Source organism: Ranitomeya variabilis, chromosome 5 (assembly GCF_051348905.1).
Source record: "Ranitomeya variabilis isolate aRanVar5 chromosome 5, aRanVar5.hap1, whole genome shotgun sequence".
Classification (NCBI taxonomy): domain Eukaryota; kingdom Metazoa; phylum Chordata; class Amphibia; order Anura; family Dendrobatidae; genus Ranitomeya; species Ranitomeya variabilis.
Window position 1 is genome coordinate 325,469,029 of NC_135236.1, and position 18,836 is coordinate 325,487,864.

The following is an 18,836-nucleotide window of genomic DNA, read 5'->3' on the forward strand; positions in this document are numbered from 1 at the left end:
TGCGCAGTGCCACCAGCGTAACACCATCGCACCACACACACTCTGTATGTCATACGCACTACAAACACTCACTCTCACACACTCACACACACTCACTCTCACACTCTCACACTCTCACACACACACACACTCACTCACTTGCACTCACACAATCAAACTCACACACTGACACTCACACTCTCACACTCAGATTCACACACTCACTCACATACACACACTCACACATTCTCACACTCTCACACTCACACCCACACTCACACTTGCACTCATACACTCACACTGCCACCATCTTTGTACAGGAGGAGTGCATGCACAGTTTTAATGTGACCACCGCTATCTGTCTGTACATAGATGGCGGCGGTCTGATTTACTGCACCTGCGTGAATTACGTGTAGGTGCAGTGAATCATTTGGCTGATCCCGGCAGCAGATGCACGACGTGTCTACAGGCAGAGGAAGCTGGTAACATTAAAGGGTTTTTTCCATGAACAAAAGTTTATTTTAAAAATTGACTGTGTTTGACCTTGTACATTGCATACCACATCTCCTGGACATTTTAAAAATTATTTTACCTCGCAAAATGTATCCTCTGCGATCTCCTGCTGCAATGTCAGTATTGTCTTTTGCTTCCTCCCCTGCCCAGGAGCTGTGGCATGTTCGGTACACAGTCAGACAGACAATTTTTAAAATGAACTTTTCTTTGTGGGAAAACCCCTTTAAAAAGCAAATATCAATGCCAACATGGCTCCTCATAAAAAGTACGCCAATGACAATGAAAGGAAAGCAGCAAAGGCACAACATCAAAGACAACAAAGGGCAAATGATACTCTTCTAGAGCAACAGCATCCCTGGGACAAAAACAATGCGTATAAGCGTAGGCGTCAAGCACATGAGTCCCCTGATGCAAAAGTCATTAGATTATCACAGGATACCATTAGGAAACAACAGCACTGCATGCCTGCCCCCATCGTGACATTACCATGCTCCCGATGCAATAGCATCGGGCCTCCATTTAGTTATTAAATCTATATTAACTCCTTTACCCCCAGTGCCTGTTTTCACCCTCATGACCAGGCTAAATTTTAAAAAATTTACAATTATGGCCAGTGTCAATTTATGTGGTATTTACTCTGGATTGCTAAGGGATCCCACTGATTCTGAGATTTTTTCAACTCATATTGTACTTCATGATGGTGGTAAAATTTCTTCGCTATGACTTGCATTTATTTGTGAAAAAAATCGGAAATTTGGCAAAAATTCAGAAAATTTTCAAAATTTTATTTTTATGCCCTTAAACCAGAGAGATATATCACACAAACTAGTTAATAAATAACATTTACCACATGTCTAATTTACATCAGCACAATATTTCAAACAAAATAGTTTTTTTAAGAAGTTAGAAGTTTTAAAATTTGACCAGCGATTTTCTAATTTTTCCAACAAAATTTACAAAACCATTTTTTTAGGGAGCACATGACATTTGAAATGAATTTAAGGAGCCTGTATGACAGAAAATACCCAAAAGTGACACACTTCTAAAACCTGCACCCCTCAAAGTACTCAAACCACATTCAGGAAGTTTATTAACCTTTCAGGTGCTTCACAGGAATTAATAGAATGTGAAAGGAAAAAATGAACATTTAACTTTTTTCACAAAAATTTTACTTTAGACTTAATTATTTTATTTTCACTAGGGTAGCAGGAAAAAATAGACCCCAAAATTTGTTGTGCAATTCCTCTTGAATACGCTGATACCCCAAATGTGGGGGAAAACTACTGTTTAGGCGCATGCCAGAGTACACAAAGAAAAGAACGCTATTGGACCATGTCGCATTTGAAGAGCTCCTGATGTGCCTAAACAGTGGAAACCCCCCACTGTTTAGGCATCCCCCCACCCATTTTGGAAACTAGACCCCTTAAGGAATGTATATAGATGGAGTGATATTTTGGAATGCAGACTTTGATGGAATTGTCTGTGGGTGTCATATTGCATTTGGAGAGCTGCTGATGTGCTTAAACAGTGGAAGCCCCCACAAGTGACCACATTTAGGAAACTAGACCCCTCAATAAATTTATCTAGACATACAGTCAGCATCTTCAAACCCTAGGCGCTTCACAGAATTTTACAGTGTTTTTCCGTGAAAATTTAAAATATATATTTTTCCCACAAAAATGTTGTTTTAGCCCCAAATTTTCCCATGTTCACAAAGATAGCAGGAGAAAATGGACACCAAAATTAATTGTGCATTTTCTACTGAGTACACTTATATCCCACAAGTGGTTAAAAACTACTTTTCAGCACAGTCCAAAGCTCGGAAGGGAAGAAAGGCCATATTACAGTATGTGCACACGTTGCGGATTCCATTGCAGATTTTTCCTGGCAGATTCTGCAGAATCCACAGGTAAAAGTACCTGCGGATTTCCAGCAAGTGTTCTGTGGATTTTGTGCAGATTTTGTGTGGATTTTGCCTGCGTTTTTACACCTGTGGAATCCTATAATGGAATAGGTGCAAAACCGCTGCGGATTCCGCACATAGAATTAAAATAAACTGCTGCGTTTCTGCGCAGAATTATCTGCTACATGGGCACAGCGGATTTGGTTTTCCATAGCTTTACTTGGTACTGTACACCAAATGTAAAACTGCTGCGGATCCGTAGGGCCAAATCTGCTGCGGATCGTGTGCGAATTTAGATTTCAGATTTTGCTTGAATGCTTTGAGGGTGTTGTGTCCTATTGGCAGAGACCATGAAGTGCAAGAACAGCAGAAACACCCATAAGTGAGTTCCTTTTACAAACTAAACCTCACAATGAATTCATTTAGAGGTGCAGCGATCATATTTACACAACATGTGCCTCAAAGAATTTTATACGTTTGGGTCGTGAAGAAAGAATAATTACACTTTTACCACTGAAATGTTGTTTTAGCTCCAAGTTTTTAATTTTGCTAAGGGTTAATAGGAAAGAATGGACCTCAATTTGTTGTAAAAATGTATCCTGTTTATGCCAATGCCCTGCATATAATCTAGAAATACTTTTCAGGCACAGTACAAAGCTCAGAAGGAAAGGAGTGCCATATTATAGTGCATATTTTACTATTATGATTTGTGGGTGCCATGACCCAATGGGAGAGCCCATGAGGTGCCAAAACAGCCAACAGTGACCCCATTTTATGAAGTAAACCTCTCAATGAATTCATCTTGGGGTTCAGTGATCATATTGACACCACAGGTGTGTGACAGAATTGCATACTATTGGGCAGTAAAGAAAAAGTAATTACATTTTAAACACAAAATTTTTGTTTTGTTTTAGACCCATAATTTACATTTTCACAAAAGGAAATAGGTAAAAATGGCACCAAAATTTGTCCCACAATTTCTACTAAATGTAGAAATGCCTCATGTGTGGCTGAACAGTACTGCTTAGCCATATGGTGAGACTGGGGAGGGACGGAGCATTATTTGTGTCCTGGAGAGCAAATTTTCCTAGAATAGTTTGTGGACTCCATATACAGAGCCCTTAAGTCCTAGAAGAGCAAAATCCCCCTCACATGACACCATTTTGGAAATTATACCCCTTTGGGAATTTATCTACAGGTGAAGTAATTTTGACAAAAAAAACAAAGCACAGGCAAAGATGCTTACCTGTCTGAGGCCTCCAACAGGTAAGCATCTTTGCTTGTGCTTTGTTTTTTTTGTCTTGAATAGTGGAATGTCCTCTTATGTTTTTTTTTTTCTTGTTGTTAGCGTTAGGACCGGCAATATGTGAGGACCCTTGACGCGGGTTGCCGGCTTACAGTATTGTGGCCATAATACCAACTAATACCTTACATACATTGTTATGTTTTTGGACACGTCATTTTTTCAGGGTGCAGCTGGACCCTAGATGGCTCTGTATACTGTGGCCTCTGTTCACACAGGATGCATGATAGCAATGGCTGGCCCGCTATATGGCGTTACTAATAGGCCAGAGCCATATGCTTTGTATTTCTGTGTGAACATGCCACATACAGATCATTTTTGCACAGGTGTGCCAGGCGGCCAAATCCTGATTGTAGGCTGGCTGCAGTATCGGTATTATTGCACCTGTGCATCTGTCATCCACCATCTTAACTTGGGTCTGCTGCACTTTGGTTAGTGTAATTAGTTGGAGGCCTCAAACAGGTAAGCATCTTTGCCTGTGCTTTGGTTTTTTTGTCTTGAATAGTGGAATGTCCTCTTATGGTTTTTTTTTTTTTTTAAGTAATTTTGACTCCGTGGGTGCGTTCCAGAAAGCAGTGGATTTTGGCAGGTGAAAATTGCAAACTGCCATTATAGTGTCCAGTACGTTGTAGTCAGCAGTATGTTGTAGTGCCCAGTACGTTGTAGTGTCCAGCTCGTGCTTCTGGAGACATGTATCCATAAATTATGTGGGCTCTCACCACTACAGAAATACCAAACATGTGGACTTGAAATGTGGTTTATGCAAAATGTGGCTCAGAAGGAAGGTGGCATTTAGATTTGGGAGTGCATAATTTTCTGAATTTTCTTTTGGGGGAGGCGAGGAGCCATTTTGCTTTTCCAAGAGCCTTTGTACTGCCAGTAACGTGGAAGCCCCCTATCCCATTAACAGGTGACCAAACTGAGTGAAGACTTGATCTTTTGTGAATTGATTTGAAGCTTTTGTTGGGAACATTTTACATAACATTTGGGATTATATTTATCATTTGCTCTACACTGAGCACTTATATCTGACTTTCTTTCTAAAACTCCAAGTGACGTGATTCAGATTAAATCCAAAAATGGATTCACTAAAATGAGGCAGCAGAGATACTCTGGACTACGGCTAGCCTATGTTCAGCAGTGTTCTATTTAGAAGTTCACAAACCTTTTGCACACCATGCTTTATGCATGTCTAAAAAGAACACCGCTGGAACACAGGTCAGAAGGCTTCCACAATGCTTCCATCTGCCTCATTATAGGAAATCTCCCTCCGGGGTTCCATCTGAATCATGTATTTCATAGATTTACACAGAAGCCCCAGTGTAAGCGCCCAGCGTAGAGTGCATGATCAATATGCGCCGAACCTTATTGTGATCTCTGGGAGACAGATTGAAAAAATCGACCGCATGTGAAGAATTTGTTTTATTTATTTTTTAAACCATTCTTCATGCGGTATAAGTGATTAGGCAACTTGTGTTTAGTCTTTCGGTCAGTATGATTACAGCAATACTACATTTGTATCGTTTTTTATGTTTTGGTGCTTTTACACAATAAAAACTATTTCATAGAAAAAAAATATTTGTATTGCTTTATTCTGATAGCTATAACGTTTTTCTTTTTCTGCTGATGGGGCTGTATGGTGGCGTGTTTTTTGTGGGAAAAGATGACATTTTCAGCTATTCAATTTTTATTTATATTCCTCTGTTTGATTGAGCTTTACTATACTTTTTTTCTGCGTTATGATGAAAAAGCATAGTTTTTTGCCCCGGTTTTTATTTGTTTGTTTTTTTCTGTGTTAATTGTAGGGGTTAACTAGTGTGTTACAGGTGGAGTTCCCACCGCTGCACAGGGGGAATCTTAAACCATGTCCGCTGCGGTCTCCCATCCTCCTTCAGCCACAGTGGAACCTGCTCAGCGGAGACGTCGGTCCCAGTGTCTGGCTCAAGCTGATACTGTGCAAATAGTTACTGCTGCCTTTCCAGGCTCTGCCTTTGTAGCAAGCACTGATCAGAAAAGTCCTGCTTTTCCTATACTGAGCATGCCCACAGGACGACCTCCCATTGGAGGTTGGGGGTCACATGCTCAGGTCCTGTTGCGGCTCCTATTGGACCATCAGGAAGGTCCCGGAGCACTACTGCTATAAAAGGTTCGCATGGCCACTCGGCCATGCGCTAGTGTAAACTTGCTAGTGTGTGTGTGGATGTATGCCTGTCGATGAATGAAAGCTCCGAATCATTCCCATCCCTAGTGTTGTTGCCTGCTCGTGAATGGTGGAAGCTACCTAGCGCCAGACAGTGCTACCCTGCACATCCAGCACATAATTCAGCATCTCTCAGCAGCGACCACCTTTGTGCTTTGTGCGCTTTCCTGGCCCTTGTTCGGGTGGTTAGTGGTGTCCTGCAGAGCGGCGCTGTACACACTCTTTTGTGGTAAATTATTAATTCAGTCCTATCCCTGACACCACAGTAGCATTGTAAAGCATAAGAGGTCTAGAGGAACTCTTTCCCCATGTCTTGGGACAAAGTTCTGTGACTCTTTACTTGCGCTCTCTGTATGGTATTGTAGCCCTGTGACGCAACAAGGTTTGCTTCCTTTATACCGGGGAAGCTAACCCGTGTGTGTATTGCCATTATATCGCCATCTAGTCTGCCATTACCGAGCAGCAGGGGTCCTTTCTGCTTGGTAGACCGCGGACTGCGAACGCACCTCATATCCTCTCTAATTATTATTTGGTGCGTTCCGCCAGTCCTAACATTACACTAGTGTTAGGGTCTGGCTTGTAATGGCGGACGAACAGCAACTGCAGTGGTACATCCAGCAGCTGGAGAGCAGGTTGACGGCTCTCGAGCATACAACCTCAGGTGTGGATATTACCGCAGTAGCTGTTTAGGCTGCCAGCATGGCTGCAGCCAGTTTGTCCACTGCAACTCTTGCTCTGACATTATCCCACCTCCCATTACCGGATAAGTTTGCTGGTGACAGTAAGCTGTGTCGGGGATTCGGGAGCCAGTGTGCCATATATCTTGAGCTCCTGGCTGCACGCTTTCCCATGGAAAGGGCTAGAATGGGATTTATTATATCTCTTCTGTCGGGCAGGGTGTTGGAGTCAGCAATGCCGCTGTGGGAGCGTGACGATCATGTGGTGCAGAGTGCTCCAAGGTTCCTGGACACTCTGAAACAGGTCTTTATGGGACCTCGCATCACCCATGATTCGGCACTCCAACTGCTGGCATTGACACAGGGTTCTTCCTTGGTCAGTCAATTTGCCGTCCACTCCTGGACTTTGGCATCTGAGCTGGAGTGGCCGGATAAAATCCTTATTCTTGTGTTTTGGAAAAAACTAGCTGACCATGTGAAGGACGCCTTGGCTACTAGGGAGATTCCCACTACACTGGAGGAGATAATAACTATATCCACTCGCATTGACCTCCGTTTTAACGAGCGAAGTTTGGAGCGAGACCAGTGTAGGCAGAGGTTTTGGTTGGCGCCTACCTTCGCCAAGCCTCTGGATTCTCCCGTCCAGGCGTCTGAGCCCTATGAGGCCATGGAGGTTTCTCGAGCGGGTCCAAAGTCTCGGGCTGCTCGAACTTCCATGGTCTGTAATGTCTGCCAGCAGTCAGGACATTATTCCAAGAAGTGTCCACAGCGGCAGGGAAACGACCACGTCTAGTAACTGTAGGAGGAGGTTCACTAGACACAGCGGCATTTTCTTCCAAATTCTCCTTCAAGGGGACAATTACCTTTGGCCCTTCCACTTTTACGGTTGAGCTTTGTGTGGATTCTGTGGCGGAGGGAAATTTCATGTCCTCTGCCTTCGCCCAATGGCACGCAATACACCTGGTTATGCTAGCCAAACCAGTGACCGTAAGAGTGGTGAATGGGTCAACACTGCCCTCACAGATTACACACCAGACTATCCCGTTTACATTATCTATGTTTCCATCCCATCAGGAAATCATTTTCAACATTCTTCTAGGGATACCTTGGTTGCATTATCACTCTCCACATATAGAGTGGTTTTCTGGGAGAATTCTGGGTTGGAGTAAATCTTGTGAGGGCAGATATCAGAGGGAGTGCGTTCTGCTTGCTACTACGGAGATACCCGCAGATCTTACCTCTCTCCCCAAACACTACTGGTCTTATGCGGATGTATTCTCCAAGAGAGCTGCAGAGATTCTTCTGCCTCACTGCCCCTATGACTGACCTATTGACCTCTTGCCAGAGGCAGAGCCTCCTTGGGGATGTGTCTATCCCCTGTCTCTCTTGGAGATGGAGGCAATGTCACAATACATCCAGGAGAACCTGGCAAGAGGATTCATTAGAAAGTCAGTGTCACCTGCGGGGGCGGGGTTTTTCTTCATGCAGAAGAATGGATCATTACGTCCATGCATAGATTACAGGGGTCTTAACTCCATCACTGTTAAGAACAAGTACCCTCTGCCCGTGATATCTGAGCTCTTTGATAGGCTCCGGGGAGCAAGGGTGTTTACTAAGCTAGATCTGCTGGGAGCTTACAACCTGATTCGCATCTGTGAGGGGGACGAATGGAAGATGGCTTTTAATAACAGGGATGGGCACTATGAATATCTGGTGATGCCCTTTGGGCTCTGTAATGCCCCAGTCGTCTTCCAAGACTTTGTAAATGATATATTCTGGGATATGCGCTCCACCTCGGTGGTAGTCTATGTGGATGATATTCTCATCTACTCTCCAGATATAGATACCCACCGGAGAGATGTTTGCAGAGTTTTCGACCTCTTACTGGCAAACTCCCTCTATGCCAAGTTGGAGAAGTGTGTGTTTTAGCAGGAGTCCTTGCCTTTACTGGGCTATATCATCTCAGCCTGGGGATTAGCTATGGATTCCACCAAGCTACAAGCAGTGATGGACTGGCAAGAGCCTCATTCTCTCAAAGCGGTGCAGCGCTTTATGGGGTTCATTAATTATTATCGCCAGTTCATTCCTCACTTCTCAACTTTGGTAGCTCCCTTGGTAGCCCTCACCAAGAAGGGTGCAAATCCCAAATTGTGGTCGGAGGAGGTTTCCAATGCCTTCCTATTTTGTATACCTATAAGTCCCATTTTGCTAGCGCTCCCATCCTGCATCGTCCTGAGGTAGATAAGCCATTTGTTATAGAGGTGGATGCCTCATCTGTCGGTGCTGGAGCAGTCCTCTTCCAAACGAACGCTCAAGGTCAGAAGCATCCTTGCTTCTTTTTTTCCAAGACCTTCACTCCGGCAGAGAGGAATTATTCCATCGGGGACAGAGAGTTGCTAGCAATGAAGTTGGCCTTTTCAGAGTGGAGACATCTCCTGGAGGGAGCTTGCTTTCCCTTCCAAGTTTACACTGACCACAAGAATTTGGTGTATTTGCAGACAGCCCAGTGGCTAAATTCTCGCCAAGCTAGATGCTCCCTGTCCTTCTCCAAGTTTCATTTCACTCTTCATTTTCTCTCCGGGGAGAAGAAAATTTGCACCGGTGCTCTCTCCCGCTCCGTAGTGTCATCTGAGGAGGAGGAGGATCCTCAGCTAATTGTCCCCTCTGAGAGTCTGAAGACCGTGGCCCTGGTGTCGCTAGAGTCTGTGCCCCCGTGCAAGACTTTTGTGCCATCTAATTTGTGACCGGAGGTTCTCTCTTGGGCTCAATCATCCAGGGTGGGTGGACAATTCAGGATCAAGAGGACATCAGAGCTTTTGGCGAGGACTTACTGGTGGCTGCATATGGCCCGTGACATCAGAGACTATATTCGGGCGTGTGTCTCCTGCGCCAAGAATTAGTCTCCTCGACAATGGCTTGCTGCGCTGCTTTACCTCTTGCCGGTGGCAGACAGGCCCTGAGAGATGGTCGGCACAGACTTTGTGATAGGCTTACCCAAGTCCCGTAGCTGCACCATCATTTGGGTAGTTACCAACATTTCTCCAAAATGGTGCATTTGGTGCCTCTCCCACGGATACCTTCTTCACGGGCCTTGGCGGCATTGTTTATTAAGCATGTTTTCCACCTTCATGGTATGCCAGACAAGATTGTCAGTGACTGGGGTCCCCAGTTGGTGTCTCGGTTCTGAAGAGAGCTTTATCGCCTACTTAGCATAGAGCTGAATCTCTCTTCAGCGTACCATCCCCAGACGAATGGGTTGGTAGAGAGGGCCAATCAGACCCTGGTCACATACCTAAGACATTTTGGTTCAGCCAGGCAGGATGACTAGGCATCCTTGCTACCGTGGGTGGAGTTTTCCTTAAATAATGCCGTAGCCAACTCCACTGGGCAGACCCCATTCCTCCTTAATTACGGCCAACATCTGCAGGTTCCTGTGCCCATGCCCATGTCTTCCGGGCATGGGCACAGACTGGGCAGTGGAAGCACGGGATATTTGGAACCACACACAGGATGCCATCCGGGCCTCCAAGGAGAGAATGAGGGTCTCCGCCGATGTACATCGGCACCGCGCTCCGACCTTTGCTCCTGGTGACTTAATGTGGCTCACTGCTTGCAATATCAGGCTGCGAGTTGAGTTCACTAAGTTTGCTCCTCGCTACTTAGGGCCCTCCAAGGTTCTGGAACAGGTTAACCCTGTATTCTACCATCTGGCTCTTTCTCCACACCTGGGTATCACCGACACCTTTCATGTGTCCCTCTTAAAGCCCATTTACATGTCCCAGTTTTCCGAGTCATCTGCCGGGACATTGAGTTCGTCCACGGACGAGTACAAGGTGAATTCTCTCTTTGGGTGCAAGGTGGTACATGGCAAAAAGTAGTATCTCGTGGACTGGAAGGGTCATGGCCCAGAGGACAGAACCTGGGAATCTGTGGGGCACATTCAGGCTCCACTGCTCATTTCAGCCTTTGAACTTAGCAAGGCCCAAGGAGGGGGTGTAATGTTAGGTGTTGAGTCCCTGCTGCTGCACAGGGGGAATCTCGAACCATGTCCGCTGCGGTCTCCCATTCTCCTCCAGCCGCAGTGGACTCTGCTCAGTGGAGATGTCGGTCCCAGCATCTGGCTCAAGCTGAAATTGTGCAAATGGTTACTGCTGCCTTTCCAGGCTCTGCCTTTGTATCCAGCACTGATCAGCAGTGAGCAGGCCTTTCTGGAACAAAGTCCTGCTTTTCCCATACTGAGCATGCCCACAGGACGACCTCCCATTGGAGGTCGGGGGTCACATGCTCAGGTCCTGTTGCGGCTCCTTTTGGACCATCAGGAAGGTCCCGAAGAGCTACTGCTCTAAAAGGTTTGTATGGCCGCTCAGCCATTCGCTAGTCTAAACTTGCTAATGTGTGTGTGTGGATGTATGCCTGTCGATGGATGAAAGCTCCAAAACATTCCCATCCATAGTGTTGTTGCCTGCTTGCGAATGGTGGAAGCTACCTAGCGCCAGACAGTGCTACTCTGCACATCCAGCACATAATTCAGCATCTCTCAGCAGCGACCGCCAATGTGGCTCCATGTGCTTAGTGCGCTTTCGTGGCCCTTGTTAGGGTGGTTAGTGGCGTCTGCCAGAGCGGTGCTGTACGCACTCTTGTGCGGTAAATTGTTAGTTCAGTTCTATCCCTGACACCACACTAGTGGTGTCGAGCGTAAAATGTCTCCGTGTCTTGAGACAGAGTTCTGTGACTCTTTACTTGCGCCCTCTGTGCGGTGGCCCTGTGACGCAACAGGATTTGCTTCCTTCATACCGGGTGAAGCTAACCCGTGTGTGTATTCTCATTATACCGCCATCTAGTCTGCCATTACCGAGCAGTAGGTGTCCTTTCTGCAAGGTGGACCCCGGACTGCGAACGCATCTCATATCCTCTCTAATTATTATTTGATGCGTTCCGCCAGTCCTAACATAGTGTGAGCGTTTCATGGTCGTTACGAAAGCGGCAAAACCAAACATGTACTTTTTTTGTTCAATTTTATTTTTTTACTTAAGAATAGACTTATAAGTATAATATATTTTTATTTCATTTATTATTTTCTGATGTTTTTTCAATATTTTTTCAATTTTAAAAAAAATGTTTTAACTTTATTACTTTTCCCAATATTGAACTGTCCCTGTTACAGCTCTGATCGCTGTTATAAACCATCGCAATGAACGAACATTTATGTGTTAGTCAAGTGTTCTTTAAAAATTCACAAATATCAGTTGATCCAATAGCTGCCAGTACCTTTTAGAAAAGATAACAAATTTTAGCTAAGCCATCACAACTTGCTGATGAATTCCATTTTACTCTCTCACTCAGGACATTACCACTGTGAAAAAGTATACATTTTAATATAAATTAACTTGTTCACCAGCTTGAAAAGATTGTTCCGGCCAAACCTTCTTCAAAAATGCTATCCCAGCAATCAACTATCTACTTTGGGTTCGTTTCTCCAGCCACTGGTGATGAACTGTTGATGCTGAGAAAAGTAGCATTTGCCAGAGGAGAAATGTAGTGTTACATGACGGACCATGCTGAGTCTGAAAATGGATACCTTAAGTCTGCTGCATATTGGATAGATGTATATATATATATATATATATATATATATATATATATATATATATATATATATATACAGTACAGACCAAAAGTTTGGACACACCTCATTTAAAGATTTTTCTGTATTTTCATGACTATGAAAATTGTACATTCACACTGAAGGCATCAAAACTATGAATTAACACATGTGGAATTATATTCTTAACAAAAAAGTGTGAAACAACTGAAATTATATCTTATATTCTAGGTTCTTCAAAGTAGCCACTTTTTGCTTTGATGACTGCTTTGCACACTCTTGGCATTCTCTTGAAGAGCTTCAAGAGGTAGTCACTGGGAATGGTCTTCCAACAATCTTGAAAGAGTTCCCAGAGATGCTTAGCACTTGTTGGCCCTTTTGCCTTCACTCTGCGGTCCAGCTCACCCCAAACCATCTCGATTGGGTTCAGGTCTGGTGACTGTGGAGGCCAGGTCATCTGGCGTAGCACCCCATCCCTCTCCTTTTTAGTCAAAAAGCCCTTACACAGCGTGGAGGTGTTTTGGGGTCATTGTCCTGTTGAAAAATAAATGATGGTCCAACTAAATGCAAACCGGATGGAATAGCATGCCGCTGCATGATGCTGTGGTAGCCATGCTGGTATAGTATGCCTTCAATTTTGAATAAATCCCCAACAGTGTCACTAGCAAAGCATCCCCACACCATACTTCATGGTGGGAACCAGGCATGTAAAGTCCATCCGTTCACCTTTTCTGCGTTGCACAAAGACACAGTGGATGGAACCAAAGAATTGAAATTTGAACTCATCAGACCAGAGCACAAATTTCCACTGGTCTAATGCCCATTCCTTGTGTTATTTAGCCCAAACAAGTCTCTTCTGCTTGTTGCCTGTCCTTAGCAGTGGTTTCCTTGCAGCTATTTTGCCATGAAGGCCTGCTGCACAAAGTCTCTTCTTAACAGTTGTTGTAGAGATGTGTCTGCTGCTAGAACTCTGTGTGGCATTGACCTGGTCTCTAATCTGAGCTGCTGTTAACCTGCGATTTCTGAGGCTGGTGACTCGGATAAACTTATCCTCAGAAGCAGAGGTGACTCTTGGTCCTCCTTTCCTGGGGCGGTCTTCATGTGAGCCAGTTTCTTTGTAGCGCTTGATGGTTTTTGCCACTGCACTTGGGGACACTTTCAAAGTTTTCCCAATTTTTTGGACTGACTGACCTTCATTTCTTAAAGTAATGATGGCCACTCGTTTTTCTTTACTTAGTTGCTTTTTTCTTGCCATAATACAAATTCTAACAGTCTATTCAGTAGTACTATCAGCTGTGTATCCACCAGACTTCTGCACAACACAACTGATGGTCCCAACCCCATTTATAAGGCAAGAAATCCCACTTATTTAACCTGACAGGGCACACCTGTGAAGTGAAAACCATTCCTAGTAACTACCTCTTGAAGCTCATCAAGAGAATGCCAAGAGTGTGCAAAGCAGTCATCAAAGCAAAAGGTGGCTACTTTGAAGAACCTAGAGTATAAGACATAATTTCAGTTGTTTCACACTTTTTTGTTAAGTATATAATTCCACATGTGCTAATTCATAGTTTTGATGCCTTCAGTGTGAATGTACAATTTTCATAGTCATGAAAATACAGAAAATTCTTTAAATGAGAAGGTGTGTCCAAACTTATATATATGAACTTAAAATATATATTTTTTATAGTTCAAGAAGTTAGAAGTAGAATGTCTTCAGTTTCTCAAAGGCTTTAATGAAGGATTTCCTTTCCAAATACCACTTTCTTCATTTATAAGGGATACACTTATTAGTCAAATAATATCGTTACAGTTTAGCCTATAAAACGAAGAGCGAGAGAAGAGCTGTGCAAGATTGTGAGGCTGATATATCTGGGGAAATTAAGATATGGTGAGACACAGACTCGGGGGAAATAGAGATAATCAGTCTTTGCTGGAATCAGTTATGTATGACTAAATAATAATTTGACGTTCTATATTTCCTCCAAGGACAGCTACCCCGCAAATAAGAAATATTACATTTCATTAAACTATAAAAGAGGCATATGGAGCTATACAGTATACAGTAGAGTATGAATCCACTGAAATATTATATCAGATGTTTATTATGCTTTGTGAGATTAGGTTAAATGATCCCAGATGATCTTTGAAAATATAAAGTAAATATTTGTAAATATTAAAGATTGTAATTTAGATGATTTTCATCAATATGTGTCATATTACTTTCTGTATTTATAATATCATTCAAGGTAAAGTAGGCAGATGTTTCTTTAAAACACTGAAACTATCAACATCATCTTAAATTTCAAGGAAGGAAAAGTAATAAAAGTAAAGGAGGGTTATTAAAATATAACATTTTAGTTAAACAAATGAGTCTCGTTTTTCCTGTTACTCATTTTAGTTGGAAGTTCCAAATGAGCAAAGATTATGTTTGAGATTGGCTAACCATGTGTATTGAGAAATATCTCACTCAGATAGAAACATGGAGGCTGGAGCAAGTGAATTAATTAGAGTTATATCATTCATCATCGATAAATAACTGGGAAGAGGCACTGTAAATAGTGTGTCTAAAGATTCAGAACCCCACACACATTAGACTAAAGTCAACTGAACAATCTGCTATTGGGAATGAACAACATCTAATATATATGTGGATGGGAACCTTTTGACTCTCCCCAAACATCTGATCCTTTTTTCAACAAGAGATAATCTCTCTTGTAAGGAGCACAGGAGCAATAGGCCAAGTCAAGTGTTTCTTTCATGGGTGAGTCAAAGAAGATAGCTGTCAGCCATATGATCATTCAATTCTAATTGGGACTTTATACTGACAAAACATTTTTCCCCTACAGCATTAACCCTTTAATGATTGCCGATATGCTCTTTAACAGCGTTCGTGAAAAGGCCTTAATTTTCGGCCCTACTTTTTTAGGGTACGGTTTAAGTGTATAGCTCCCTCCGATGAACGAAAATGCCGCTGGAATCAACTATATATAACAGCTGAAACCATGCGGCATTGGTCCCGATTAGTTGTGGAACCATTCAGGGCTGTATAACCCCTTAAACATCACTTTCATTTGTGATAGCAGCAACTAGATGTTAAAAAACAGAGGGAAAGGGCTCCCACTTTAAACTTTTTGGCACCCACGATCACCATCATGGGTACCAATAGATTCTATCGCAACATGAGGTCATCTAATGACCTCAGGTGACAGGTTTCATGCACAGTAGTATGTTACCAGAGATCAAACTAAATTCTATTAATGTACCATAGATGGATTAAGTAAAAAAAAAAAAAAAAATTGAAAATAAATAAAAGACGAAATGAATGCCCCAAAAATCATGAAAAGCTAAGTAAAAATTATGGTTTTTGCAAAAACAAAAATAAGCAAAAAATGAACTCATAATCTATAAAATTGTCACATTATTTATTCTGTATGGTAAACACAGTAATGAAAATAATAAAAATACCGCAAATATGTAGCTTTTTCATGACACTGACAACATTTTTTGATAAAAGCAATCCAATGTCATATGTAAAAAAAAATGGCATAAATGAAAATATCAAATCATCATGCCCTCATATGGCTTTTCTAGTGAAAAATTAAAAAAACAGCTGTCAGAATACAGTGATGCAAAAGCAAATTCTTTTTGTGAAATACTTTTTTAGTGTGTTAAAAGTAGCAACGTATAAAAAATGCTATAAATCTGGTATCAGTGTAATCATATTAAACCAAAAAATAAATAAATGTAATCACTTTTACTCTTGCCTGCATAAAAAATAAAATGTAAAAACAATAAATGAGTCGCTGTTTTTTGTTCATTCTGCATCTGAAAAATATGAATAAAAAGCTATCAAAAATATTACGTTCCTCAAAATGGTACCAATAAAAACTTCAACTTGTTCCACAAAACAATAAGCCCTCATATAGCTCTGTTGGCAAAAATTTGAAAGAAAGTTATAGCTCCAAGAATATGGTGATGTAAAACTTTTTCTTACTTTTATAAAAAGGCATTTTTAGTGTGTAAATGTAACAAAACATATAAAACCCCTATATGAATCTGGTATCATTGTAATCATACTATCCCAAAGAATAAGGCTTTCTTATCACTTATACCACATAAATGGCATAAAAAAATTCTTCAACTGCTGTATGTTTGTTCATTCTTCATCTCCAAAATTGGAATAAGATTCAGTTCACATTTCTCCTGTGCTCTCTGCTAAGCTGTTACGTCAGAGGTGAATGTAGAACCCACACAGTAAAGTTCAGAGTCTGTACCGAACACCTAGTGTCTGTGCACGGACCCGAACACTGTGTTACTGTTCAGGTTCGGCACTCTAAACATCATCTGTTTCCCATGCTGTCATCTGTGTGACAGCTCGAGAAACACCAGCTCTGATCGGTGGTAAGTTAGATACTGCCAGTAAGAAAGCTGCGGTTACCACATTGTCAAATGATAGCATGTGAGCCAGCAGCTGTGACTGGCAGGAAAAAGTTACCGCCAGGCACAGACATCGTCTGATGAGACAGTGCTACTTTCATCAGCATACGCCTACTGTCACTGGTGGCAGCCAGAGCAGGCAAGGCTGATTAGAGTATTCATCAGTCAGCAGCTGTGCTACAAATAATTTTTTATTTTTTTTAAATGACGTGGGGTCTCTTCCATTCTTGGTAACCAGCACAGGCAAAACCGACAGCTGCGGGATGCAGCCCTCAGCTGTCACATTTATCATGACTGGTTATCAAGAACAGAGGGGACCCATGCCCCCCATTTTTAACAACTAGCCAAGCTAAAGTAGACAGCTGGGGTCTGGTAATCTCAGACTGAGAAGGGGCCATGCATACATAAAGTATGGTCAAAACTGAAAAAATAGGGCTTGGTCATTAAGGACAATAGTGGCTCCTTCACTAATAAGCTTCTGCCCATAGGGAACAGTGAATCGCACCATTGCTCCAGACATTTCACCATTTATCTTGACGGATGACCTTTGCCATCAATAACTACCCATGTGAATATTTGCATTGTGGTAATTAAGTCTATGTTAAATATATTTCCAATTATATATGCATTAATATACAATATTTATCCATAATAAAATTATGAATATATTGTACTCATTTCATAAATTTTATCTGATTTTAAAAACACTTTGACAACTGCAATGCATAAACATTCATGGTAATACCATCTATGGAGCCGCTTGCAGTTTCTTTGTTGTCGTCAGGGTTGTTTATTAAGTTATATAAGCCATTAAGACCGTTTTGTTATTTGTTATTTATTTGGATGCTATTACCTGCTAGTTTAAAATGTGATTGTAAATACTTTGCATGAAAGTCTATTAGCCTACTTTACTGCACTTTGAATTCACTACTTCTGTTATTCATGAGAAGTGTCTAAAATATGTAAATGAGATGATTTTTAATTAAATATCAACGATCTTCTTTGCAGACGAATGTATCCAGAGCCAACTGTAATAAGATCATCATGCTGTTCACTGATGGGGGAGAGGATAAGGCAACAGAAACATTTAAGCTGTATAATAAGAATAAAACAGTAAGTATTTTTTTAGCACAACATGTATGTCATTGGGATTTCACACTAATGTATTCTGAAATCAAGAGCATGTAAAAAAAAGGTCCAATTTTCATCCACAAAAGTGGGACGATTCTTTTCTCACTTGTGCAATCCTTTGTTTTTTATTCAGCAGCTACTAATCTTTTCCAGGATTATTTACAGCTTCCTATGCTACAGAATTGCAATGTATCCTTAAAAATGAGATGCCACTCAATTGTCCGTGTAGCATCCATTTTTTTTGTTCTCGCACCCATCTGATTTTGGATTGAAATTTCACCATGCTGCAACTTTTTTTTCTCACCTCTCAGCTGCAAAAAACTATGCAGATCTGCACTGACTCATTGAATAAAATTGGTCCAAGTGCAATCCCTTTTCCTATTGAATTACACTCGTCCAAGTTATATGTGTTAGGTGTCGAGTTGCCGCCTCTGCACAGGGGGAATCTCGAACCACCTCCGCTGCGGTCTCCCATTCTTCTCCAGCCGCAGTGGAGCCTGCTCAGCGGAAACGTCGGTCCCAGCGTCTGGCTCAGGCTGATACTGGGTGACTGGTTACTACTGTCCTTCCAGGCTGTGCCTTTGTAGCCAGTACTGGTCAGCGGCAAGCAGATGTCTCTGGGACTAAGTCCTGCTTTTTCCCTTCTGAGCATGCCCAGGGTAAGACCTCTCATTGGAGGTTGGGGGTCACATGCTCAGATACTGCAGCAGCTCCCATTTGTCCTCTAGGAAGGTCCTGAAGTTGCTCAGGTACTGTAGCAGCTCCCATTGGTCCTTTAGGAAGGTCCTGAAGTTGCTACAGCTATAAAAGGTTCGCATGGCCGCACGGCCATGTGCTAGTATCAAACCAATGTCTATGAGCTCGGCGCCAATGTGGTTATGTCTGGATGCAGTTAGGGTTTGGCTGAAATAAGCCCCTAGAATACCGACATCTCCCGTGAGGAGTTTGTATGGGTGTATTCAGGGCCTTGGCTGAAATAAGCAGCTAGAATACCGGCACCTCCGGTGGAAGAGGAGTTTGTCTGTTTTCTCTGACTGCATGATCACAGTTTGCTCTGGTTGGTAGCTGTGTACCTCTGTGAGGTTAAC

General features: G+C 42.4%; 1 protein-coding gene across 6 annotated transcripts in view; it reads left to right on the top strand.

Moving 5' to 3' along the window:
* The window catches only part of CACNA2D1 (calcium voltage-gated channel auxiliary subunit alpha2delta 1), a 1,329,605-nt gene that overhangs the window by 903,704 nt on the left and 407,065 nt on the right, over positions 1–18,836 (top strand). For all 6 annotated transcript variants that reach the window (XM_077264669.1, XM_077264672.1, XM_077264671.1 and 3 more), the window contains exon 12: positions 17,626–17,730. In XM_077264669.1, coding sequence (XP_077120784.1) covers positions 17,626–17,730 — 105 coding nt within the window. The remainder of the gene's footprint in view (positions 1–17,625; positions 17,731–18,836) is intronic.